This window comes from Aricia agestis, chromosome Z (genome assembly GCF_905147365.1).
Source record: "Aricia agestis chromosome Z, ilAriAges1.1, whole genome shotgun sequence".
In the NCBI taxonomy this organism is placed as follows: Eukaryota; Metazoa; Arthropoda; class Insecta; order Lepidoptera; family Lycaenidae; genus Aricia; species Aricia agestis.
The window spans coordinates 17,884,975-17,911,875 of record NC_056428.1 but is presented as its reverse complement, the minus strand read 5'-3'; the positions used below and the strand labels follow the sequence as shown (position 1 = coordinate 17,911,875).

The 26,901-nt window shown below is 38.1% G+C and overlaps 2 protein-coding genes across 3 annotated transcripts in view; both read right to left on the bottom strand.

The window, feature by feature from the left end:
• Positions 1–4,251: 4,251 nt before the first annotated feature.
• Positions 4,252–20,634, bottom strand: LOC121738362 (alanine aminotransferase 1-like). Its single transcript, XM_042130351.1, has 8 exons — positions 20,627–20,634; positions 18,181–18,371; positions 12,848–13,050; positions 12,110–12,238; positions 10,647–10,856; positions 9,357–9,500; positions 5,619–5,733; positions 4,252–5,288 (listed from the first exon to the last, which is right to left on the bottom strand). The coding sequence occupies exons 1-8, from the start codon at positions 20,632–20,634 to the stop codon at positions 5,140–5,142; spliced, it is 1,149 nt and encodes a 382-aa protein (XP_041986285.1). The 3' UTR covers positions 4,252–5,139.
• Positions 20,635–25,093: 4,459 nt separating this feature from the next.
• The window catches only part of LOC121738434 (alanine aminotransferase 1-like), a 30,641-nt gene continuing 28,833 nt past the window's right edge, over positions 25,094–26,901 (bottom strand). For both annotated transcript variants that reach the window (XM_042130474.1, XM_042130473.1), the window contains exons 10-11: positions 26,461–26,575; positions 25,094–26,130 (exon numbers count right to left, since the gene is read on the bottom strand). In XM_042130474.1, the coding sequence (XP_041986408.1) occupies positions 25,982–26,130; positions 26,461–26,575 (264 nt within the window). In that variant the 3' untranslated portion in view covers positions 25,094–25,981. The remainder of the gene's footprint in view (positions 26,131–26,460; positions 26,576–26,901) is intronic.

Sequence of the window (26,901 nt, the reverse complement as noted above, 5' to 3'; positions counted from 1 at the left end):
CGCAAAATGAAGTCGGATTAATAAAAGTAAATTTTCATGATTTTTGGTTCAATATCTTCTCGAAGGTACGAGCTGTCCCCCAACCCTAGCTGGAATCCTGGATGCATCCATGATTGTACAAATGTACATAGCGTTAAAGGAATGTAGAGCAGGCTCCCCCGGCTCGCCTTAGTTAAGGAAATAAGCGAGGGTAGTTTCATTTTTGTTGGTGTTCGTTTGAAAGGCTTTTGACGGCAAATTCCGGCCGCACTACACACGGTACACACTACAGTATACACACACGGAATAAAAGAGCCGGCTTGATGGGCTTTGCTATTAACAGCTCGCACGAAAATTTTATCGGCAAGTCCGTTTTGTAATGTCTACATCTTTAAAATTAAGTTTATATGTCTAATATTATCTATTATTATAAAAATAATATATTAAAATCACAATAGGAAATTGAAGCAAGTAGGGGGTGTACCGTAGGTACTATAGCAAAGAACCTTTTAAAACATAATTATTATCTAATTATCTAGTATTTAAATAATCGTTAGTCGTTACTTACCCATCTGACTAATATTAAGGAATATTATAATAATTATTATTAGCGTTCATAACCAAATAGATACAGTATCAGTAGCGACATCTGTTGTGAAACTAGCGCAATGCAAGACGCCTTTTCTTTTTCTTAGCTTTTGGATACCTATAATATTATATAGGTATTACTAGAGTGCTTAACTTATAAAATTAGTAAACTTAATTATGTTGCTATCATGAATCATCTGCGAAAATCTAGACCATCAAACTAAAACACTGTATGGTTCATTGAGGTACTATAGACAATACTTTATCTATGGTATGGTTAGGTTCATTTTCACCAAGCCCTAAAGTGTTCGCTAGCGGCCATTATGGAGACTCAAAAGAACTTATATGGTATCTGATGGTATGACGTCGAGGAAATTGATTCCTAGGCAGTTGACAGATCAACGTCATTTGGTCGGATCATGTCAATTCAATGTAAAGCTCTGGTTTCCTCCAAAAACGGCACCGTCATGCAGCTGCCGCAATACAGCGGTGAATGACGTCACTATAAGGTTGTCCATGTAAGCAATATGGCGCGGTTTCCTAGAGAACGGTTTCTCTAGGAAACCGAGCCATACAGTTCGACAAGGCTTTAATTGAATGTGTCAATGGCAGTCAATGTGCGCTGCTGGTAAAGGAGAACTGTCAAAAATGACGTCTTTGTATGATAGAAGCGTTCCTTGTCTCGCCACGTTCATAAACAGCCTTGTCGAACTCTACCTAAGCCATACCGCCCACATGGACAACGTTCTAGTGACGTCATTCACCGCTGCATCTCGGCCGCCACACGACGGCACCACACTTGGAGGAAACCAGAGCTTTAATTATTATTGATATCTGTCGGCTTGATTTGACGTAACGCGACCAAACGTAGGTCCCTCATCTGTCTAGGAATCAACTTCTCTGATAGTAGTCAATTTATGCTGGGGGCGACGACGTAAGCCAATAACAGTGCCGTAAATATGGTGGTGCCACCGGTGCCCAGGCACAGGGCGTAGACTCTGGGGGGGCGCAAGAATGGCCAGATCAGAGGGGCCAATACGCATTGCTCGGGTAAATATAATATCTAAAAAAGAAACAGGGGCGCAGTTATAGAATCTCGCACACGGCACAGGGCGCAAAAAAGGATATTTACGGCACTGGCCAATAATAAAGTAATTTTAATTTTTATCCATTGGGTGCGGAACCCTAAAGTAGCCATCACTACGGGGATACCCGGACTGATGTGTAGTGATAATAAGTAATAATATTAAATTACGCGGCGAGACCTTCCTTATCGCCCGCGGTACTTTACTCGTCGTATACATCACTCATAGTATACACACTCTCAGTAACACTTGACTATTTGTTTGTTATGTAACATTCTGTTAAGTGATTTATTTGATACATGTTTGCCAGTTGCTATGTAATTCATTTCGTCGAAATTCATTTATCGCACGGAAACCAATACGGAAACTATAAAATTTTCCAAGCTAAGAAGTATTATATTACCATGTCCTATGCCAAAGAAAAAAGGACAAAGTATCTCCATACCCAGCAAAATTGGTAGAGAGGTTTTAGGCATGAGGAGGTAACAGACAAACGCACTTTCGTATTTATAATATAAAATATTCCTAGTGTGAATTACTACAGTTGCGTCGAAATTCATTTGTCGTGCGGAAATGCTACATTTTCTTGAGATAAAATATAATTTCTATCCTCGGGACTTCTACCTTTCTCGGTATGAAGATAGTGTACCGTATATTATTTATTTACAGTACAGTCTGTCAAAAAAGTCACGAAATTAAAAAGTGGCAACATCGTAGTGTCATCCCTTTCAAATCAATCTAAGAAAAAAGGGATGACACTACGATGTTGCCACTTTTTAATTTCATGACTTTTTTGACAGACTGTACAGCAGTACTGAAGTAAATACCTAGTGTATCCACGAGCACAACTAGGGCCGTACCACGAAACTGTTTTGAGACTCAAACAATTGAACGAGAATGCCGCGTCCTGCTCTAACAACGTCTTTGCACGTTTGTTAGAGTTATAGGACGCAGCATTATCGTTCGATTGTTTGAGTCTCATACAGTTTCGTGGTACGGCCCCTGTTCTCGCTCGGCGACGGCGCTCGCGGGCAAATACAGCTACAAAACCCGCAATTTACAACCGACTCCCTGTTTGCTGCGATGATTGAAGTTTGCACAAGCCCTACATTCATGATTCTATACTCTCGACTTTAAAAATACTTTTAAAATAATTATTTTTACAAGCAAAACATAATAAAGTATAAACTATATCCAGTATCCAGACTACGTAAATGAAAATATTATACATAATATTATACCTATAAACCCGTGAAAAACTTAAAGCGGGAGGCGTACTAGGTAGTACTCCTTCAGAATAAAGTACAAAGATTTTTTTTAAATTCCACCCTCATCAAGTTATACTAACTCTGCCTTTTTACACCAGTATTTCGGACGAATACCACCAGCAAATCTTCAAGAAGAGAGCGTATTCACTACTAAAAGGCCAGCAACGCACTCTTGCAATGCACTGCAACTCTTCTAATATTGCGAGTGGCCATGGGCGACGGTAGTTGCTTTCCGTGACCCGTTTGCTCGAAAAATCCAAAATTTTCTGTTCTGTTAAAAATTCAAGTTTTTTAAATCAAATTACCCTTCATTTTGGCTTTACATAGTCGGCTAACGGGTAAATTTCAATTACATACGTGGGAGAGCCATGCTTCGGCACGAATGGGCCGGCTCGACCGGATAAATACCACGTTCTCACAGAAAACCGGCGTGAAACAGCGCTTGCGCTGTGTTTCGCCGAGTGAGTGAGTTTACCGGAGGCCCAATCCCCTACCCTATTTCCTTTCCTACCCTCCCCTATTCCCTTCCCTTCCCTACCCTCCCCTATTACCCTATTCCCTCTTAAAAGGCCGGCAACGCACATGCAGCTCTTCTGATGATGCGAGTGTCCATGGGCGACGGAAGTTGCTTTCCATCAGGTGACCCATTTGCTCGTTTGCCCCCTTATTTCATAAAAAAAAACATTGCAATTAGCTTAGCAAAGTAGGAGGAAAAAAGACAACAACATATAATTAACAATTAGTTTATTTGATTCCTATAATTGATGTAATCTCTTCGTACAAACAAATTTCATCCGTGGATAGAATCACAAATTTTTATAATAATAGTTTACATTATGCAATTAAACCTTCCGGCCCGATATATTGATCCTTGTTAAAAATAAAAATAGACGTATTTTTTCTTTTATAAGTAATCAGTTAAAAGTCATCATACCCACAGATAATCTAAAGTTTAAACCATTCATCGAAGCACTTTATTAAATTACATTTTTATTAATATAAGTAATACAGTAGTTATAAGAATATTCATAATCATTAAAAAAACAAAATTGACAAAATTAACCTACAATAAAAATTAAACAAGAAAATGGCACTTCCTGGCAACAACAAAGAAAAACAAAAAATAATTTGACATGGCAATTTTAATAGCCAACAACAAAAATGGTGCCGATCACAAAATTATCACAAAGTTGCCATGAAACTACAGCCATACCTTTTTTAAAAGGTAAATATGGTGTAACAGTAACAGAGAATATAACAAATAAATATTTAGATTGTCGCTTGGATCAAAATGGCAGTGCCGTAATATTATTAGTACATTTTGTTCTTTTCAGCTCAGAAATATAATACGTCCTTTTTGTTTCAATTAATCTTATAATATACAATTTGTAAATAAATCAATTATTAAAGTATGTAATATTATACTGACTTGTGCTTTGTTTGTATAAAAGTTATAAATGCTGTAAAAACCACGCGCTGCTTTCTTTTCGATTGATTTATGTATTTATAAGAAAATACAATAATAATTCTCGACTCCAAAACGTCACAAAATCACAGAACAATTTAAATTAAAAGATACTACGTATAATAATATACAAACATTAAAGAATAAAAGAAACAAAGTGATCAAAGAAAATAATAAAAATATTCAATTTTAATACCATAGGTTTCTTGGCTGTCTTTTATAAACACATCTTATTTGATAATAATATTAAAACAATAATCTGTAAAATATTACTGTAAGTTTTTGTGATACTCTGTACATAAATTAAATAAGGCTATGCAAAATGCATTTAGAAAATACTATTATGCCAACATTATTATAACATGCAACTATGGTGACGAGTCACCCAGAGTAATATTTAACCCAGGGTGCTACTACACTATATTACTATTCACCATAACAAAGTATCGCTGCACCTCGAGAAGCCAGAGTGAAAAATGTGTCTAGGTAACCAAATACCTCGGGTAACATTTCACCCAGGACAATGCATCACTGATGGTAAAACTTCACTTATAATCATCACAGGGTAGGTATAATTATGTACTATCATACCTGGGTAACGCATCACCGAGAGTTCCACTATACCCAGGGTAAGACTTCACCCAGGACAGCGTTTTACCCAAATAATGCTTTACCCAAAGTAACGCATCACCCAGGGTAAAATTTCACCCAGGGTAACCCTTCACCCACGGCCGCCTTCACCCACCGAGTGCACTTACGAGTGCTCCTTGGTGAACTTGGTATGGAAACCCTTGAAGATGTCGAGCATCTCCTGCAGCAGCTGCGGCTGCGGCAGGATGGTGGTGCGGAAGTGGAACGTGCCGGGACGCTGGCCGAACCCGGTGCCGGGGACGATGCAGATACCTGGATACCGAAAATGTACAATATATTTTATATGTTCGAGACTCATTTAGCGTTTTTTAAACAAGTTACAACCAATTGCATTTTAGAAACCTATACCGATTAGACTAAACAAGAGGTTTCTAATTTTCAAAATATTGTTCTAACATAATATCAGTGGTCTCGCCAAGTCTGTTTTTATACCTACTCTGTGTCCCCTGTGTCTACGATGATGTGGTCGCGTTACTTCCCCGAGATTGTATAGTTCATACGTTTTACCCTTGATACATTTAGAAAAGTCGCTAAAGGACAAAACAAAGGTTTATTTTATTAACCGGTAAACGACAAAAGTACCTGTCTCCTCCAGCAGCCTGAACGCGTAGTAGACGTCTGGCGCGAGCCCCTTCGACTTGGCCACCTCGATCGCCTTGGGCGGTAGTTCGATGCTCGGGAATGCGTACATAGCACCCTGTTAACATTATAATATTATGCGGTAAGATTTTAAAGTAACCAAATAATATTTAAAACCTACGAATAATAAAAACTAAGGAAACGTAACTCCCATACTTCAACCGTTTTAAATTTGGCGTCATAGTTATGAAACAATGACTGTCAAAAGCGGATAGTATTATGCAGTATACACCAAGCACATCTACTATCACGAAGAAACGAGCACATAATAATTATTTTAAAATCAAACATTTTTCTCTGATCCTTAAGACATCGATAATAATAATATTACAATATGTAATAACTAGCTGTTGCCCGCAACTTCGTCCGCGTGAATGTATGTTATTAAAATCGAGATTTACAAAATTGAACAACCATCTACGACTATTTTATTTGGATCTACATTACACTGTATTGCCTTCTGTTGCCAAAGTTTTTGAGCTGGCACTTCATAATATATTAATGAAACAGATCCGTGGAATTTTTTCTGACAACCAGCATGGTTTCCGCCCTGGTCGCTCTGTCAGTACGAATCTTCTAGCTCACGTCGACATAATTTCTAAGGCTCTTGACGCAGGCTATGAAGTGGACGTTCTATACTTTGATTTCTGCAAAGCCTTTGATAGAGTCGATAATGATGTCCTCCTCAAAAAGTTGAGCGCTCTTGGGTTCTCTCCTGGTCTTGTTCGTTTTTTCGCAGATTATCTTCGTGATCGGAAGCAATTTGTGAGGTATGGATGTTTTGAGAGTGCCCCTTATCATACACGCTCTGGTGTTAGCCAAGGGTCAGTGTTGGGCCCTCTCTTATTTCTTATATTTATTAACGATCTTACAACCATTCTTAAGTTTGCTAAGTGTTTGCTGTATGCCGACGACCTCAAGATTATTATGATCATAAAATCTATTTATGACTGTCTTCTTCTACAAAAGGACTTGGATGCTGTACAACACTGGAGTATTTCCAACAACCTTTTGTTTAATATGAATAAGTGTAGCGTAATGACTTATGGGCGGAAGCTACACCCGATCATCTTTAATTATTCTATGGATGGTCATATTATTTCCCGTGTCCATAGTATCAAGGACTTAGGGGTGTACTTTGACAAAACTCTTACGTTTAGGGACCACATATATGCGACGGCTCAAGACAGTTTCAAACGTCTAGGTTTTATACTCCGCAACGTTAAGGACTTTAAAAATCCCGTCGTTATAAAATTGCTATACAACGCACTAGTACGCAGCAAGCTAGAAACAGATGCGTGTGTCTGGGCTCCCTACACAGCTACATCAATTCTGATGCTTGAAAAAATCCAAAAGGCGTTTCTCAGATTTTTATTTAAGGAAGTGTACGGATACTACCCTTACATGTACCCAACTGGCTATCTCTTGGATACCTTAGGTTACCAATCTCTAGAGGTCCGACGAGGCGTTGACCTAATATTGGTTGCCTTAAAAATCCTTCGCAATATAATCGATTGCCCTGAACTCCATGCCTTAATGTGCCGCTTGTTTGTGCCTGACTATCTAAAGCACCGTCCTAGCCGTCGGCCAAAATTTTTCGCACTGCCGACTTGTCGGACTGTCGCGAGAGCTGAGTCCCCGCTGTACTGAGCACTAAACTTGCTCAACGCCCTTCTGTCAGCGAATCCTGAATGTGATGTGTTTGTTGATAAGTGGTTGGATGTGAAGAGAGCATGTGTAAGATTTTGTGAATGTAATTGTAAGTACGAAAGGGTTTCTTCTATTACTATTTAATTTAATTTGTGTATGTATTGTAACAATGTCATAATTAATTTTAAGTTTTAATTTTAGTCAAGATTGTAGTTATGCGACATCAGATTTACACCTTGGTATGCGACATCAGATTTACACTGTAGGTTGTCTAGCATTGTAGTTCTTTAGCCGGTATTCGGGTCACATTTTGTAGCCTTTTGGTGCACTTTTTTAGACGGAGTTACTCTTCCTTAGTTTTTATTATTCGTAGTTTAAAACTATAAAAAAAATACACTGTAAAAGTTTTCGAACGTGCCGAGATTCAAACCCAGGCCACATAATTATATAAAGGCCAATAATTTAATTTGTACATGGGCCGATAGATGGCGCTTGTACTAAGTAGTGAGATAGTTATTTAATAGATGGCGCTATTTCAAACAAGCTGAGTGTGAGGTTTTGTCACTTTTCACATAGAGCACGCTACACTAAGGGCAGATTGTATAGCATCCTAATATTACTTACCTACCAATGTTTTTCGCTAGCAGTGGTTTCCGATCGAATTGTAGTTTACATATTTTTCCATACAAACGTTGTCCCCTGTTTCCTGCCCGGATAAGGGAGCATACCCATACTACGTGACCTACTTTTTAAGATTTTTTGATCTCTGACAAACTCATTTTTTATGTTGTTTTATCTTAGATTCGGTCGTTAATTATTTGAATAAAAAAGTGATGTAACGTTTTCTATATCGACGGTACGGTACAGAATTTCATAAAATTTTTTTGACAATATTTTGGTGCCTTGGCTTTCATTTCTCGTTTCCACCAGATTTCCTCAACTAGAACCTCTATGGCCCTCCTGCACTAACCTCAATCCTGAATCCAAAAAAAAATGTGACGTAATGTTGATCAAATCCTTCGAGTGTAGGAAATCTCGAGGAAACGACTAAATCGAATACGAGGGTTAGGCCAGTATAAATAGTCAGTACTTAAAATGCGACCTGCGAGTCTAAAATGGTCGCTTTGTAGAATCATAATGAATCGTAATATGATTAATTTTCTTAAAATTGCAAAATGGTCACTCTACTTGCAATTCATGTCTACGGATCGACAACGTGGCGAAAAAAGGTAATAACGCTGCCATCATACAAAAACGTCACTTTCTCCTTTACGTGCAGCGCCCCCGCTCACGTTCATAAAAGGCCTTGTCGATCTGTATAGTTTGTGCGTTCTAAGATGATATGGGTGACAGTTTTCATGTTCCTTACTACGGGTATTTTACAAGAAAACAAAAATAATAAAAATGAAATAAATTATATTCCATCTACAAAAACAAATGTTTCCTAATAATTGTAAATGAATAAAAATGAAAAGATTTAACCGTGAAATAGGAGTATAAAATTATTGTTACGAAAATATTTGAAAAATGTCATATGCATGAAACGGAACTTATGTCAATAGAGATTGACTCGGTTGAATCGAAATCAAATCGATAAAAAAGGGCGGCCATCTTAAATCGCCGGCAACACTGAAATGTCAGTACGAAATCGATAATTACGATTGCAATTCCTTTACGTAGTGATTCGGTATTTTTAAACTATCGATTAATTTTTGTTAGGTAACTTCCCTACTATTGTCAATTATAATGTGTCACGCATATCATCATAAAACGCACAAACTATATTCATTCGTACTAATTTGACATTTCTCAGTTTGACAGTTTTGACAATTCATTTGCTGAATTGATTGAGAGGAATTGCTAAATGCGACCATTTTAGCCCCGCCGGTGTCAAGACGCGGTTTGGCTCTTTGATTGGTCCAAATTTTGGCAGCTAACCAATCATAGAGTCTGAACCGTGTCTTGAGACCGAGATGCATCTTGGGTACTGACTATTTGTACGGGCCTAAGTGTTTTCACTATAACAATTACCTGCACATCGTTACACTGGAAACCGGGCATGTTGTTGAAGGTGTCGACGATCATCCGCGCGCGCTTCTTGAGCGAGGCCAGCACCGCCGTCGTCTCCGACAGCCACAGGTCGTATGACGGCTCGCCGGGCGCGGGGGGCTTGGCCTGGAATAGTGTGATGGGTTAGTTGTTAGGCGAAAGTTCTTTAGGCGCGTTAAGAGTATAATTATTACAAAATGTAGGAAATCTGCAGGGCTTCGCTTAGGCAGCAGCAGGCTGCATTGTTTATAATCCGCTTTACTCATAAAAATATTTTAACAGCTAAAACCACCTGCACAAAATCTGCTTGTCTTCGTCTGGCATTAGAAATGTCATGTTATGAACGACAAAGACGGCCTTGAATAATTGCACACTGCGGAAATATCTTTAAGAAAACGCTATTGATCGGACTAGTAAGTCCACAGTACACAGTAGTGTAATAACTTTTTATAATTAAAACGTTTAATCAGCGAGTATATTGTTGACAATGAGATGTAAATATTTGCACAATAAGATGTAAATATTTTTATTATTAAGCGAATTTAAATCGCGCGATTTATTTTTCACAGTTCTGTAACACCAGGGGGATGTCACTCCGCGTTTCCGCCGCCGAGCTACAAGTACATACAGAGACTATCCGACGTCGGGGCGATTCAATGGTTGCCGCGCACTGACTCGTGGCGCACGCGCGCGCCTCTTACGCAGTGTCATATTTTAATTGGCAAAATTTATCAAAAAAAAATACTGCATTGCAGGCTGCAATGCAGTATTTTTGCAGCTGGGACAATGAAAAAATTGCAAAATATATCTACTGTCATGGTACCTAAATCTATGACAATGATAATATTATTAAATATACTTACACACAATTAATGTTTTATAATAAATATACTTATTGAAAATAGGTGGTACCTAGGTGGTAGCTGCATATACATTATAACCTACTTACATCAAATGAAAATCATGTGTCGTGTCTGTGTAAACTGAGTTATATATTCGGTATTCATTTACCTAATAGGTAGGTATAACAGTTTCCGTATGTATATACCTTGCGTGGTATTTATACTTATTTGATTTTGACAACCCTATTTTCGGAATATCTGACAAGGTGTGAAATTGGTGTGGAATAAAGTCGACCATCGTAACACATTGAATCTTATGAGAGTTACATCAGCACTTGCGATAAAAATATCACGATTTTATATAAATAAATTCACGCGAATAAAATTCGCAGTGCGGGCCAGTCCTTAGTCTCTAGCGTATATTACTCACCACACAATCAATAGCGATCTGCCCGGTGACGGCGGGACACAGCATGGCGGAGATGGCCTTGTAGAGGTGAGCCTGGACCTCGGGCTGCATGTTGACGAGCTCCATCCAGCCGGCGCGCAGCCCGCACTCCCCCATGTAGCCCTTGCTCACCGACATGAACGACGCTAGCTCCACTTCGTTCACGTAAGGCGCGCCCATCTCTACTAGCACCTGGAAATTTTAATAAACTTGTATAGACACCGAGTTGTATTTAAAATAAGAAATATTATAAGCTAATTGGAGTGTAAGGGGCCGATTCACCACTTCCTGATAAGTGCCAGATAGAGTATGGAGTACTGACAGGTACTCCATACTCTATCTGGCACATATATGAGTTGTGGATAGCATATCCGGCACTTATTAGGAAGTGAAACAGCCTTTAATGTAATGATTTTGGAACACTGAGTAAGACAATAATTATTATTTGATTTATTTACGCTAAATAAAATAGTATTTTTCACTTCTTTCATATTTTATTGTAATGTAGCAACATTATGACATTATACGGTTGGTAAAAAGCTCAAAAAACATATGCCACTTGGTACTAAATACAGAGTATCTGTCGGCAATATTATAATATACCCAACCAAGGTATCGATAGCCCGCACAATTTAATGTAAACTCAAAACGGAGCATATGAACGCAACCACTATTGGCTATTAACAAGTATTTAAGTATGCGTGTCATTCAAGAGGGCTGATAATAAAATATTATAACTAGCGACCAGGCCCGGCTTCGCATCGGGTATAAAATATATAGACACTGAAAAAATGATTAAAATCGATTTAGCAGTTTTGACTTCTATTCATTGTTACTACCCGTTGCCCGCATTGGTCGGTACCGCCGCAAAAGCTACTTCCCGCAAATCTGTGATATCTTCGAAAATATTCATTTAAATCGTATGCTGTAAAGGGTATGTATTTAAGTTATTTAATTGGATAAGGATTAATGTTGTGTTTATAAAAATTGCTTCGAAAATTAGCCATTAATTGTCGTAAAAAGAAAATGACAAAAAAATGTTATTGTGGGATATCCATAAGAGGTAGACATATACCATCGCAAAGTTTTCTGTAGACCTTTCAATGTGTACAATACTTGGTACATTATTTTGATAAATCTCGTAGCGTTCAGCCTGCGTTTGCAATGTAAGCGGAAAAAATGTAATTATTTACATCACATTAGAAACCCCAAAAATAACAGTATTTCTCCACTGTTTAATGAATGTTATTATACCTATAACCTTCCTCTTGAATAACTCTATCTATTAAAGGAAACCGCATCAAAATCCGTTGTGTAGTTTTAAAGATTAAAGGGAACAAAGGGACATGAGGGAAAAAAGGCGACATTTTTTATAATATGTATAGATTAGTGACCTTCATCGTATGCCAATTCGGCCGAGTGTTTATCTCAAGTCTCTCACTCACCTTCTTGAAGGAGTGGAACTGGCTGCCCTCGGCGTAGATGTTGTGCTGGTAGACCTCGTCCGCGAAGATGAACAGGCGGTGCGCGTGCGCGAACTTTATCACCGCCTCGATGTTCTCGCGAGTCAACACCTGGAAATAAAACATGAACTCAATAAACTTTAAAGCATTAAGAAAAGTTAAGTACCACATACTATTGTTTGTGATAGGTTTATTGTAGATTTTAATAAAATACATTTACAACAGTCAAGTAGCAAATGTATCTGTACATGGGCGTACCGAGGGGGGGGGGGGGGGAAGGGGGCAGCGGCCCCCCCCCCCCCCCCTGGATCAGGTTGACGTCCCTACTAAGTATATTATCTAGTACTTTCATCTATAAAAATAACGAATTTTTGCCATTTGTTTGCAATACAACTAAAAATTATTATTTTTTTATTCTTTATAAAAACCTAGCTTATAAAAAATCTGATTTGCCCCCCCAAGAATCTGCATAATTTGCCACCCCCCTGGCCCAGAACCTGGGTAATTTGCCCAGATTTGATTTGACTGAACGCAGATTAAACCAGATAACTGTGACATATTATATATCGTAAGCTTTGAATTGGTACGTGCCAACAGTAGCAGTCTATGTCTGTGATTAGTGATCACTAACAAGCGACTTCCTCTAGCTACCTGCCTGTTGCGACTTTAGTTTACCTTAGCATTAAAGTAGCTACCCTATGGTTTCTCTGAGTTACCCACCTGTCCAGTAGGGTTCCCGGGGTTAATAACCACGATCGCCCGCACGGCGGTATCCTTCGCGGCGTCGGTGAGCGAGCGCTCTAGTTCACCGACGTCCAGCCCCCAGCCGCGCGGCTCGTCGAGGTAGTAGTGCACCTGCCGCAGACCGTACTCCGCCAGCGACGCCGAGTACAGCGGGTACTGCGGGATCGGGATCATCACACCTGAAAAATATTATAATTACTAGCTGTCCCGGCGAACATCGTATCACTTTAAAACCTTGCATGGACTTCAAGGATTATTTTAAGACTAAAATTAGCAGAATCGGTCCAGTCCTTATCGAGTTATAGCGTTACTAATACAATTGGAAATCCATTTTTAACCCCCGACAAAAAAGAGGGGTGTTATAAGTTTGACGTGTCTGTCTGTCGGTCTGTCTGTCTGTCTGTCTGTCTGTGGCATCGTAGCATCCAACCGAATCGTAAAAAAAACTAGATCAAAATCGGTGGACCGATTTTGATCTAGTTTTTTTTGTTTGAAAGCTGACTTAATTGAGAGTGTTCTTAGCTATAGTTCATCATCAGCCTGCTCCGTGCTGAAACATCGCGGTTCATCTGGTTCGTAAAGGGCCGATTAGCAACTTGCAGTCGTTTATTAATTAACAGGGCTTTGTTGCATTCTAGTTCGTGACATTTATGAATATTATTTACACATAATGGAAAGTTGACCTGGTGCTGCAGCATCACCTGGTAATCAATAGGATACCCAACTCTTCACCAACTTAGAGCAATGGTTTCGTGTTTGGGCTCATTTTAATAACGACAACTCGTAAGAGTTATCTACGATAACCAATAAATTTTTGCATGCTGCTGCTGCAGCATCACCTGGATTCTATAGGAGCCGTCAGCCGAGCTCCATATGAACCCAAAGTGGAGGTTTCATGTTTGGACCCATATTGACGGCCTCATCCAAAAGGACATTCCTAGATGGTATTCATTGGAATATAATATGATCCTGTTGATAGGAATTGTTCTGCACTTATAGCCAACACTAGTTTAAAAAGCATGAAATAAAATTAAATTAACAAATTAAAAAAAACCCCCCGCCAAACAACTTTAAAAAGTAATGAAATAATATATTTTACTGACTTTAAGTTTAAATAATTCATAAGTGTAAAGTAATATTTTAGTCCATAATTGTTGTCAAGGTGTGTCGGGGGACCGCTAATGTAGATGTTTGACTTCACATAAGTAACAATATTATAGTTTAAGGGTCAGTTCACAGTGAACCGAATCGAGACAATCAGTGACATGGCGATACAAAATGCAAAAGACACTGTTGGCTGAAAAATGCAAAAGACACTGATAAGTATTATAGATTATTAAATATGTGTGGCACTCGGGGACCGCCGCGGTAAAGTTATTGCATAGCATTTTTTATCAACTTGGGCAATTATAGTTCGTATACGCACTCGCACGCACACAAACACCGTGGCGAAGTCTGGCAACGTGTGTGTGTTGTCGGAACGGGGGTGTTAGGTTTTTTTGGGTAAAGAATTTTTTGATTCGTTGCCGCGCTTCAAAGCCCGCGATAAAAGCTAGTCAATAGCTTACAAATTCAATTTAGCTGAAAGGTAACCCCGTGCGAGTTTCGTACGCCGGTTTCTTAGCCGGGTTCATCAAAGAAAGTTCAAGGACAAACAAGTATTTTGAATATATGTAAATAATATAATGTATACTGGACTGGACTTAGATTTTGATGGGTACAGATGTTACTTGAATATTGAAGAAGAAAAGTACTGACTACTTGGTACTATTGAATATTGAGGAACTTAAAAATGGACTTATCGTTGAAATAGTTTTATTTTTATTTTGGTACTTGCCCTATAGTTACTGTAGTCTATAAGATAATAGCAGTCTCTTGAGCTATGGGACAACAAAATCTTATTCATTAATTAATTGGCTTGGGCCTACATATTACACTGTTTGTCTTTCGTTGCAAATAGGCTACTAGACCTATATTCAATTTCATTGAACAAATGCTTATTTCTAGTAGAACTTGGCCTAGGAAACCGTATTTCACCCAAATAAAAGCTTATGATTGATAAATAAAGTCGATTTGAAAATATGATTTTATGAAAATATGATTTGTACTGACGAAAACGCTTTTGCGGTACATCCGATTTGGATGTGACGTCATCAGACTCGTAATTTAATATCTTTTAGTTATCGCGCTCGTTATATGTAAGTTTATTTGTACATAAATAATAAGAATAAGCCTAGAAAGATTTGTAAAATATATTTTCTTGAATAATTCAAATAAAACATCAGTTTTATATATTATCTCCATTTATTGTAGACGGGAAATGAAATGGCCAAAACTTTTCTCCAAAAGTTTTCAACATTACAAATGATTTCTAATTTCTTATTCAATTCTTTTATAATTTTTGGGCACTTTTAGACTCGTATATTTAGCACATAAAAATGTTCAATAAAGAGAGTTTAAAATACAAAACGTATGACGTCACACTATAGCGGACAGGGTTTTCGGCGCTATTTTTATGGCATATTTTTCAATCAACATTTTTATGGGTTTCTACTGTGTAAAATATTAAAATATTAGTTTTTTTTTAAATGAATGATTAAGAAGCGATTAGCATGAAGAAAAAAATTAGATCAAGTAGCCTATTGCAATATCTATTCTCTACACTGTCTACAGTCTAAATATACATAGCAGTACATATTTGATATATGCGCTGGTATTTGTTCCTCACGTATGTTGTAACAAAAATTAAACATTAGACATCATTATCTACAACATAATATTATATCTACATATTGTAAATGTCTGTCGTCATGCCACAAGCATTGAGTAAACATGATAACTGTTTGATAAGTATTTTATTTGTCTCTGGGCAAAACTACGCTTTATTATTTATGTTTTTTAGGTTTATTAATTATTAAGTTTATAGGTTAATAGGTTTCTGACTTGAATTGCAATTTGCAGGCTATAATTTATATATTTATATAATATTAGACCTGTATAATAATAATATACTGTATAATATTATCAATAACAAAATAGATGTATATCGTTTTCTATAAAAGTTAAAACACTCGAGTCTGTTAAGATGAGGCATAGCCGCAAAACGAAAATCTCGGTTGTTGTTGACATAACGATGACGTACTACTGAAAGTACACAACATAGACACACATAGACTTCCATTAGGAATTCCAATCAATCACGACTTGTCTAATGATGGTAGCGTCACATGACACATTGTATCGCAGTAGGTAAACGACCAAACTCCAAAGCTAGGCAGTTTTTAAACAGGTATTATTATTAATGATTCAAAATAATCAAAAATTAAAAAAAAACATTAACCGATATACAGCTAACTAGATGGCGCCCCCGACTCTCTTGCGCTGAGACTCGATTATCGCGCGGGAACCGTACATTATTCCGGGATAAAAAGTATCCTATGTACTTTCCCGGGACTCAAAGTATATCTATTATCCATACATCAGCAAAATCGGTTCAGTGGTTTTGGGCGTGAAGAGGTAACAGACAAGACAGACATACATAGCGTTTATAATATTAGTATGGAATAGCCAACTCATTATAAACAATCCATTGACACCTAATAACAATAGGTAATTTTTTAGTCATGGCGATAAAACAAACTGTTATGTGCATTTTATTAATCGTAAGCGGATTATAAATAAGCTTTACAGCAAATTAACTAAAAAAAAATCTAAATTTCGTTCTTATCCATAACCTTAGTCAAACATTTCTAAATTTAACTCTACACTGCATAGTAATGGTTATTTACTAGACTGCAAAGTAATAGTTAATAGTACTGCATCGAGTCGCGCCACCACAGTCGACCTTGGTGTGAACTCAAGTCGCCAGTCGTCAGTAGTTACACACCACAACATAATCGATATCACGTGCAACGGTCTGGGGCTAACCCACCACACCACATTATCATGTTATTACGTCAGGACGAAGTGTCAGGCGTGTTCTAAAGTCAAAAACCCGTGATTTGTACCTTTCTTTCTTAAAAATGAACTATTATATTCTAAGGCAAATGACTTGTTATATTCTAAGGCAAAATCCGTATTATTATTTAACTATATTAGGATTGCCAAATAGTATCATATTCTAGACAAGTATACTGGCAATTTGAACGGGATCATGGCGGAAATAAAGCAGCTGTCTTTTGAGCCAAGGAGCTCCAAGTACTACTTTGCAGCTGCTTGCAAGGACATACATATTTTTAAGTCGAATGCGTCATATCGCTACTAAACCCAAGAACTCTATTTAAATGGTCAAGATAATCGTGATTACACATTGGCTACAATATAAGTCTAGCGGTCTTGTGGCGGACTAACTAGCGATACAATCCTGCATCGCGCCGTCAAAGTTTTCTAAGGCAATATATTAAATACGACAACTGAACTCTAATATAATAGGTTTCGGGCGGACCGAGCTTACCACATCGCTTTCTTTCTTTAAGAGGATTCCACACCGCCGTTTTTCCATACAAACGTTGTCCCCTGTTTCCTCCCTGCCTGGATAATGCCGGTAGAGTTATGATTTTTTTCCTGAATATCTATGGCCACTATTAGCATGTCCCTATGTTTTCTTTTTTTTTTCATAATTTTATTAATAAAAAAGATAGAACGTCCAAAAACCAAAAAAATGGCCAGATTTTCCTCTGTGTTCAAACACCCAGAGAACAAAACTACCTCAAATATACAAAAAAAAATAAAACATAGGAACACAGCTCAAGCCTTGCTTTATTTCTTAATGAAAAAATTACTTAAATCGGTTAAGTTTTGGAGAAGGAATCAGCGGACAACGAATCAAAGATTTTCTGTTCTTTTATTAGAACTTTTGTCGTGTTGTCTTTATCACGCTCTGCGGTGGGAGACTTGAGATTGGTGAGACAGCAATACATTTTCAAATACCTATTTTCAATTTCTCTTGCCCCTGGTGTATCCTCTTAAGGCTCCTTTGCATACTCCCACAACTTTTGACCTTGGGGGCGCTAATTCTATTTATACTAACTACAATGGCGTAGCTACTAAGGGGCAAGGGGTGGATCAGTGTCACGGAGCCCTCAAATTCAGAGGGGCCCTCAATATCTGATTAACAATAAACAAATTCATATGTGAGTTAGCAAATGTCAACTGGAACTTGACGTAAAAGTTTTAAAATACGCCTCTGATCGAGGGGCCTCGCCCACAGAAAATTTCAGTCTAGCGAGTTGCATCGCCTCTGCTAATTTATTTTTTGTCCCAGGGTCTTGGGTTACCTAGCTACGCCACTGACTAACTAGCGGACTCACCCGACGGCTTCCCATCGACGGGGTTACACAGCAGCTGCAGGCAGTTCTTGATGGCGGTGGAGGCGCCGGCGGAGAGGCACACGTCCTGCCAGCGACTGGGGTGGCCGTCCCGCCGCGCGATGTACTCTGCCACATGCTGCCGGATCATGTCCACGCCGTGCGACGCCGAGTACGCACCCACCGAGCCGCCGCTGTAGAGGTGATAGCATGATACTGAGTTAGGTTTAAAGATTCGTTATTATCAATAATTATGGTCAAACTATTTGTAAAGTTATAACTCATAAACAATAATATTAATAGCTGTTAAACCTATTTTATTTATTACAGACTTAAACATCAGACATCGCGTCATATCCTGTTGTATAGCGGCAGCGACCACATAACCCAATAGACGCCTAATGTTTTGATTTTCTCATAATAAATTATTGTGTTAATGTGCTGAGGTAAGCGACGCGGGGGGGGAGAGGTAAGAAATGCATTACGATTGGCCAATTCAAATTCACGGCATGTCATAAATCAGAACTAGTGATGGGAAGTACGAGAAGCGCTTGTCAAAAGAAATAAAAAAACCAGTACATATTTATTTTAAAGTATAGAATGAAGAAAAGACTTTTATTAATTGTGGCAAGCTTCTAAAAATATACAAAAACGTCTTCGGATTATATTAAAAAAGTACCTATACTTACCTAAGTATATTTAAAAATATACTTCTTTTAAACTTTTAAAGGGCAAAAATTCTGTAATATTTTTTATTTTTTTTATGAAATAAGGGGGCAAACGAGCTAACGGGTCACCTGATGGAAAGCTACTTCCGCGCCCATGGACACTCGCAGCATCAAAAGAGCTGCGCGTGCGTTGCCGGCCTTTTAAGGGTAGGGATGGGAAGAGAAGGGAGTAGGGAAGGTAATGAAGGAAATAGGGTAGGGGATTGGGCCTCCGGTAAACTCACTCACTCGGCGAAACACAGCGCAAGCGCTGTTTCACGCCGGTTTTCTGTGAGAACGTGGTATTTCTCCGGTCGAGCCGGCCCATTCGTGCCGAAGCATGGCTCTCCCACGTATAGCTATACGCTATATAAATTATAATCATTAATCAGATGTTGAACAACAGTTCTACTCAAAATGACTTGCGCATATCATGCTTTGTTTCGATTTTCGATTAAAAAAAATATACCTCTGAAAGATAGTTGGTATCACATCACTAGTGGCGCGTGACGATAACGGAAGAAAGGATAAGCATTACTAATTTGTATTTGATAGAAAGGGATATGACTTATGTCAAATGCTTTCGTCATGGATTCAGACCAGTGTAATTTGAGCTCTGAATAAATTGATTCTTGACAGTAAAAAAAATATTTTGTATGAAACGCACGAGATGTACATGGGTCACGGATGTGGTCGATACTAAGACAGATTTCGCTATCATTATCTAAAGTAAGACCTATAAGTCTTACATATTGGCCGTGTTCGTCGTAATTTTTAGCGCATTTACTGCAAAACCTAGTTATTGCGCATGTCCAAATCATGTCATGCCATGGCAACGACAACTGTTTACGACTTGACATTTAACCCAATTGCAATTTGTTGGTGGCGTTGCAATGAACAAACCAGTGGGAGAGCCATACTTCGGCACGAATGGAGAAATACCATGCTCTCACAGAAAACCGGCGTGAAACAGCGCTTGCGCTGTGTTTCACCGAGTGAGTGAGTTTACCGGAGGCCCAATCCCCCACCCTATTCCCTTCCCTACCTTCCCCTATTCCCTTCCCTTCCTTACCTTCCCATATTCCCTTCCCTTCCCATCCCTACCCTCTCCTGTTACCCTATTCCCTCTTAAAAGGCCGGCAACGCACCTGCATCTCTTCTGATGCTACGAGTGTCCATGGGTGACGGAAGTTGCTTTCCATTAGGTGACCAGTTTGCTCGTTTGCCCTCTTATTTCATAAAAACAAAACAATTAAATTTTTAAATTTTTTCAAGTGATCCATATCCATATTTTCCGAAATAAAATAATCAAACACTATCATAGTGTTAAATAAATTATTATTTGTACGGCTGTTAGACAATTTAGGCTTATGTATTTATGTTTAGCTTTTATTATTTTAATCATGTATAAACAATTAAGACGTTGTTTACGACTTGACCAGCAACTTGTTATGGCGTTGCCATGACATCTTTTGGACATGCGCAATAAAAGGTTTGTCCAAAAATACGCCGACGAACACGGCCATTGTCTGAAAGTATTCGCCTTGCATAAGGCGTCTAGAGGCTTAGTGGTCGCTGTATAGCGGTATACGGAAGTAGACGGGGAAAAGTTTAAAGACAAGAAGTTGTTTTCAAGTTTCCGATCTGTTTTGGTTAATGCAGATTGCCTACTTAACTGCCTGGCTTTTCCAGCTTTGATAACCATGGGTTAAATAATCATGTTCTTTGTATTGCACACATACTTAGGCATTATAAGTACTACATATTTGTCAGGTAGGTATACCGTTTCAAAGAAAACGCTACCATCACCAAAATAATTGTGGGATTATAACAACAAAACGGACAGACCGAGTCACCTATAATGTAAATGCGCACAGCGCTGAATCATTATGCTAACGACCGGCGGTAGACAGTCTGCAGTTTGTAATGGAACAATTAACTCTAAAGTCTGCTTATTAACCTCATTAACAACTATTGCAATGAATAATATTAAAAACATTTTTATTCTTATGTAAACTAGAACGCGGTTTTATAAAAATGTTCGATGACTTGAAATCTCAAATTGTTATTGTTTAAAAACAAAAATAGGTTTTTTTTTGGCTTTGATATCAAGTTTTATGAAACCAATTGGTAACTTAAGTTATGTTAGTACTAGCGACCCGTCCCGGCGTCGCACGGGTATAAAATATATGTATAGCCACTGAAAAAATGATTAAAATCGATAGCCTATGATCCTTCACGTGACTTGAACTTCTATTTCATATAGGTCACCAGTAGTTCGCGAGATAAGCCCTTTCAAATAATTACCCCCGTTTTTTCCACATTCTCCTATTAGTCTAACGTGATAAAATATAGCCTATAACAGCCTTTCTCAATAAATGGGCTAATACTGAAAGAATTTTTCAACTAGGACCAGTAGTTCCTGAGATTACCGCGTTTAAGTTAGCCCTTTCATATAACTTTCCGCGTTTTTTCCACATTTTCCTCTATTTATTCGCTCCTATTAGTCTTAGCGTGATAAAATATAGCCTATAGCCTTCCTCGATAAATGGGCTATCTTACACTGAAAGAGTCATCAAAATCTTAAAAGTAGTTTTAAAGATTAAAAGGAACAAAGGGACATTAGTGAAAAAATCGACTTTGTTTTATATGTATAGATTATAACTTATAAGTAAAAATCACTCACTCTTACAGTAAACACGAATGAATTTAGCGATACCTCTGTAGCTTAAATCCATCAAGCCGGTCAGGCGGCCAAACAATTATTATGTACTAAAATACTAAATAGGTACTCTCGAAAAACATAACCGTGCTTCGGTTAAAAACAATTTAAATATCTGAGAACACGGAATTTAGCAACTCGCGTCGTCTATCCAAAGTACCAGGATACCATAACCACAATAAGGGTGGGTTGCACCAACTTACTTTAGCTATAACTGTAACTTTAACTATAACTATAACTACAATGCAAAATTTCAAATCTTTGGTTAAAGTCAAAAATGGACGCCATATCTAACCACAACCTTGAGCTCGACAAGGCTTTGAATGAACGTGGCGAAAAAAGGAACTAACGCTGTCATCATAGGAAACCGAGCCATACAGTTCGACAAGGCTTTAATTGAATGTGTCAATGGCAGTCAATGTGCGCTGCTGGTAAAGGAGAACTGTCAAAAATGACGTCTTTGTATGATAGAAGCGTTCCTTGTCTCGCCACGTTCATAAACAGCCTTGTCGAACTCTACCTAAGCCATACCGCCCACATGGACAACGTTCTAGTGACGTCATTCACCGCTGCATCTCGGCCGCCACACGACGGCACCACACTTGGAGGAAACCAGAGCTTTAATTATTATTGATATCTGTCGGCTTGATTTGACGTAACGCGACCAAACGTAGGTCCCTCATCTGTCTAGGAATCAACTTCTCTGATAGTAGTCAATTTATGCTGGGGGCGACGACGTAAGCCAATAACAGTGCCGTAAATATGGTGGTGCCACCGGTGCCCAGGCACAGGGCGTAGACTCTGGGGGGGCGCAAGAATGGCCAGATCAGAGGGGCCAATACGCATTGCTCGGGTAAATATAATATCTAAAAAAGAAACAGGGGCGCAGTTATAGAATCTCGCACACGGCACAGGGCGCAAAAAAGGATATTTACGGCACTGGCCAATAATAAAGTAATTTTAATTTTTATCCATTGGGTGCGGAACCCTAAAGTAGCCATCACTACGGGGATACCCGGACTGATGTGTAGTGATAATAAGTAATAATATTAAATTACGCGGCGAGACCTTCCTTATCGCCCGCGGTACTTTACTCGTCGTATACATCACTCATAGTATACACACTCTCAGTAACACTTGACTATTTGTTTGTTATGTAACATTCTGTTAAGTGATTTATTTGATACATGTTTGCCAGTTGCTATGTAATTCATTTCGTCGAAATTCATTTATCGCACGGAAACCAATACGGAAACTATAAAATTTTCCAAGCTAAGAAGTATTATATTACCATGTCCTATGCCAAAGAAAAAAGGACAAAGTATCTCCATACCCAGCAAAATTGGTAGAGAGGTTTTAGGCATGAGGAGGTAACAGACAAACGCACTTTCGTATTTATAATATAAAATATTCCTAGTGTGAATTACTACAGTTGCGTCGAAATTCATTTGTCGTGCGGAAATGCTACATTTTCTTGAGATAAAATATAATTTCTATCCTCGGGACTTCTACCTTTCTCGGTATGAAGATAGTGTACCGTATATTATTTATTTACAGTACAGTCTGTCAAAAAAGTCACGAAATTAAAAAGTGGCAACATCGTAGTGTCATCCCTTTCAAATCAATCTAAGAAAAAAGGGATGACACTACGATGTTGCCACTTTTTAATTTCATGACTTTTTTGACAGACTGTACAGCAGTACTGAAGTAAATACCTAGTGTATCCACGAGCACAACTAGGGCCGTACCACGAAACTGTTTTGAGACTCAAACAATTGAACGAGAATGCCGCGTCCTGCTCTAACAACGTCTTTGCACGTTTGTTAGAGTTATAGGACGCAGCATTATCGTTCGATTGTTTGAGTCTCATACAGTTTCGTGGTACGGCCCCTGTTCTCGCTCGGCGACGGCGCTCGCGGGCAAATACAGCTACAAAACCCGCAATTTACAACCGACTCCCTGTTTGCTGCGATGATTGAAGTTTGCACAAGCCCTACATTCATGATTCTATACTCTCGACTTTAAAAATACTTTTAAAATAATTATTTTTACAAGCAAAACATAATAAAGTATAAACTATATCCAGTATCCAGACTACGTAAATGAAAATATTATACATAATATTATACCTATAAACCCGTGAAAAACTTAAAGCGGGAGGCGTACTAGGTAGTACTCCTTCAGAATAAAGTACAAAGATTTTTTTTAAATTCCACCCTCATCAAGTTATACTAACTCTGCCTTTTTACACCAGTATTTCGGACGAATACCACCAGCAAATCTTCAAGAAGAGAGCGTATTCACTACTAAAAGGCCAGCAACGCACTCTTGCAATGCACTGCAACTCTTCTAATATTGCGAGTGGCCATGGGCGACGGTAGTTGCTTTCCGTGACCCGTTTGCTCGAAAAATCCAAAATTTTCTGTTCTGTTAAAAATTCAAGTTTTTTAAATCAAATTACCCTTCATTTTGGCTTTACATAGTCGGCTAACGGGTAAATTTCAATTACATACGTGGGAGAGCCATGCTTCGGCACGAATGGGCCGGCTCGACCGGATAAATACCACGTTCTCACAGAAAACCGGCGTGAAACAGCGCTTGCGCTGTGTTTCGCCGAGTGAGTGAGTTTACCGGAGGCCCAATCCCCTACCCTATTTCCTTTCCTACCCTCCCCTATTCCCTTCCCTTCCCTACCCTCCCCTATTACCCTATTCCCTCTTAAAAGGCCGGCAACGCACATGCAGCTCTTCTGATGATGCGAGTGTCCATGGGCGACGGAAGTTGCTTTCCATCAGGTGACCCATTTGCTCGTTTGCCCCCTTATTTCATAAAAAAAAACATTGCAATTAGCTTAGCAAAGTAGGAGGAAAAAAGACAACAACATATAATTAACAATTAGTTTATTTGATTCCTATAATTGATGTAATCTCTTCGTACAAACAAATTTCATCCGTGGATAGAATCACAAATTTTTATAATAATAGTTTACATTATGCAATTAAACCTTCCGGCCCGATATATTGATCCTTGTTAAAAATAAAAATAGACGTATTTTTTCTTTTATAAGTAATCAGTTAAAAGTCATCATACCCACAGATAATCTAAAGTTTAAACCATTCATCGAAGCACTTTATTAAATTACATTTTTATTAATATAAGTAATACAGTAGTTATAAGAATATTCATAATCATTAAAAAAACAAAATTGACAAAATTAACCTACAATAAAAATTAAACAAGAAAATGGCACTTCCTGGCAACAACAAAGAAAAACAAAAAATAATTTGACATGGCAATTTTAATAGCCAACAACAAAAATGGTGCCGATCACAAAATTATCACAAAGTTGCCATGAAACTACAGCCATACCTTTTTTAAAAGGTAAATATGGTGTAACAGTAACAGAGAATATAACAAATAAATATTTAGATTGTCGCTTGGATCAAAATGGCAGTGCCGTAATATTATTAGTACATTTTGTTCTTTTCAGCTCAGAAATATAATACGTCCTTTTTGTTTCAATTAATCTTATAATATACAATTTGTAAATAAATCAATTATTAAAGTATGTAATATTATACTGACTTGTGCTTTGTTTGTATAAAAGTTATAAATGCTGTAAAAACCACGCGCTGCTTTCTTTTCGATTGATTTATGTATTTATAAGAAAATACAATAATAATTCTCGACTCCAAAACGTCACAAAATCACAGAACAATTTAAATTAAAAGATACTACGTATAATAATATACAAACATTAAAGAATAAAAGAAACAAAGTGATCAAAGAAAATAATAAAAATATTCAATTTTAATACCATAGGTTTCTTGGCTGTCTTTTATAAACACATCTTATTTGATAATAATATTAAAACAATAATCTGTAAAATATTACTGTAAGTTTTTGTGATACTCTGTACATAAATTAAATAAGGCTATGCAAAATGCATTTAGAAAATACTATTATGCCAACATTATTATAACATGCAACTATGGTGACGAGTCACCCAGAGTAATATTTAACCCAGGGTGCTACTACACTATATTACTATTCACCATAACAAAGTATCGCTGCACCTCGAGAAGCCAGAGTGAAAAATGTGTCTAGGTAACCAAATACCTCGGGTAACATTTCACCCAGGACAATGCATCACTGATGGTAAAACTTCACTTATAATCATCACAGGGTAGGTATAATTATGTACTATCATACCTGGGTAACGCATCACCGAGAGTTCCACTATACCCAGGGTAAGACTTCACCCAGGACAGCGTTTTACCCAAATAATGCTTTACCCAAAGTAACGCATCACCCAGGGTAAAATTTCACCCAGGGTAACCCTTCACCCACGGCCGCCTTCACCCACCGAGTGCACTTACGAGTGCTCCTTGGTGAACTTGGTATGGAAACCCTTGAAGATGTCGAGCATCTCCTGCAGCAGCTGCGGCTGCGGCAGGATGGTGGTGCGGAAGTGGAACGTGCCGGGACGCTGGCCGAACCCGGTGCCGGGGACGATGCAGATACCTGGATACCGAAAATGTACAATATATTTTATATGTTCGAGACTCATTTAGCGTTTTTTAAACAAGTTACAACCAATTGCATTTTAGAAACCTATACCGATTAGACTAAACAAGAGGTTTCTAATTTTCAAAATATTGTTCTAACATAATATCAGTGGTCTCGCCAAGTCTGTTTTTATACCTACTCTGTGTCCCCTGTGTCTACGATGATGTGGTCGCGTTACTTCCCCGAGATTGTATAGTTCATACGTTTTACCCTTGATACATTTAGAAAAGTCGCTAAAGGACAAAACAAAGGTTTATTTTATTAACCGGTAAACGACAAAAGTACCTGTCTCCTCCAGCAGCCTGAACGCGTAGTAGACGTCTGGCGCGAGCCCCTTCGACTTGGCCACCTCGATCGCCTTGGGCGGTAGTTCGATGCTCGGGAATGCGTACATAGCACCCTGTTAACATTATAATATTATGCGGTAAGATTTTAAAGTAACCAAATAATATTTAAAACCTACGAATAATAAAAACTAAGGAAACGTAACTCCCATACTTCAACCGTTTTAAATTTGGCGTCATAGTTATGAAACAATGACTGTCAAAAGCGGATAGTATTATGCAGTATACACCAAGCACATCTACTATCACGAAGAAACGAGCACATAATAATTATTTTAAAATCAAACATTTTTCTCTGATCCTTAAGACATCGATAATAATAATATTACAATATGTAATAACTAGCTGTTGCCCGCAACTTCGTCCGCGTGAATGTATGTTA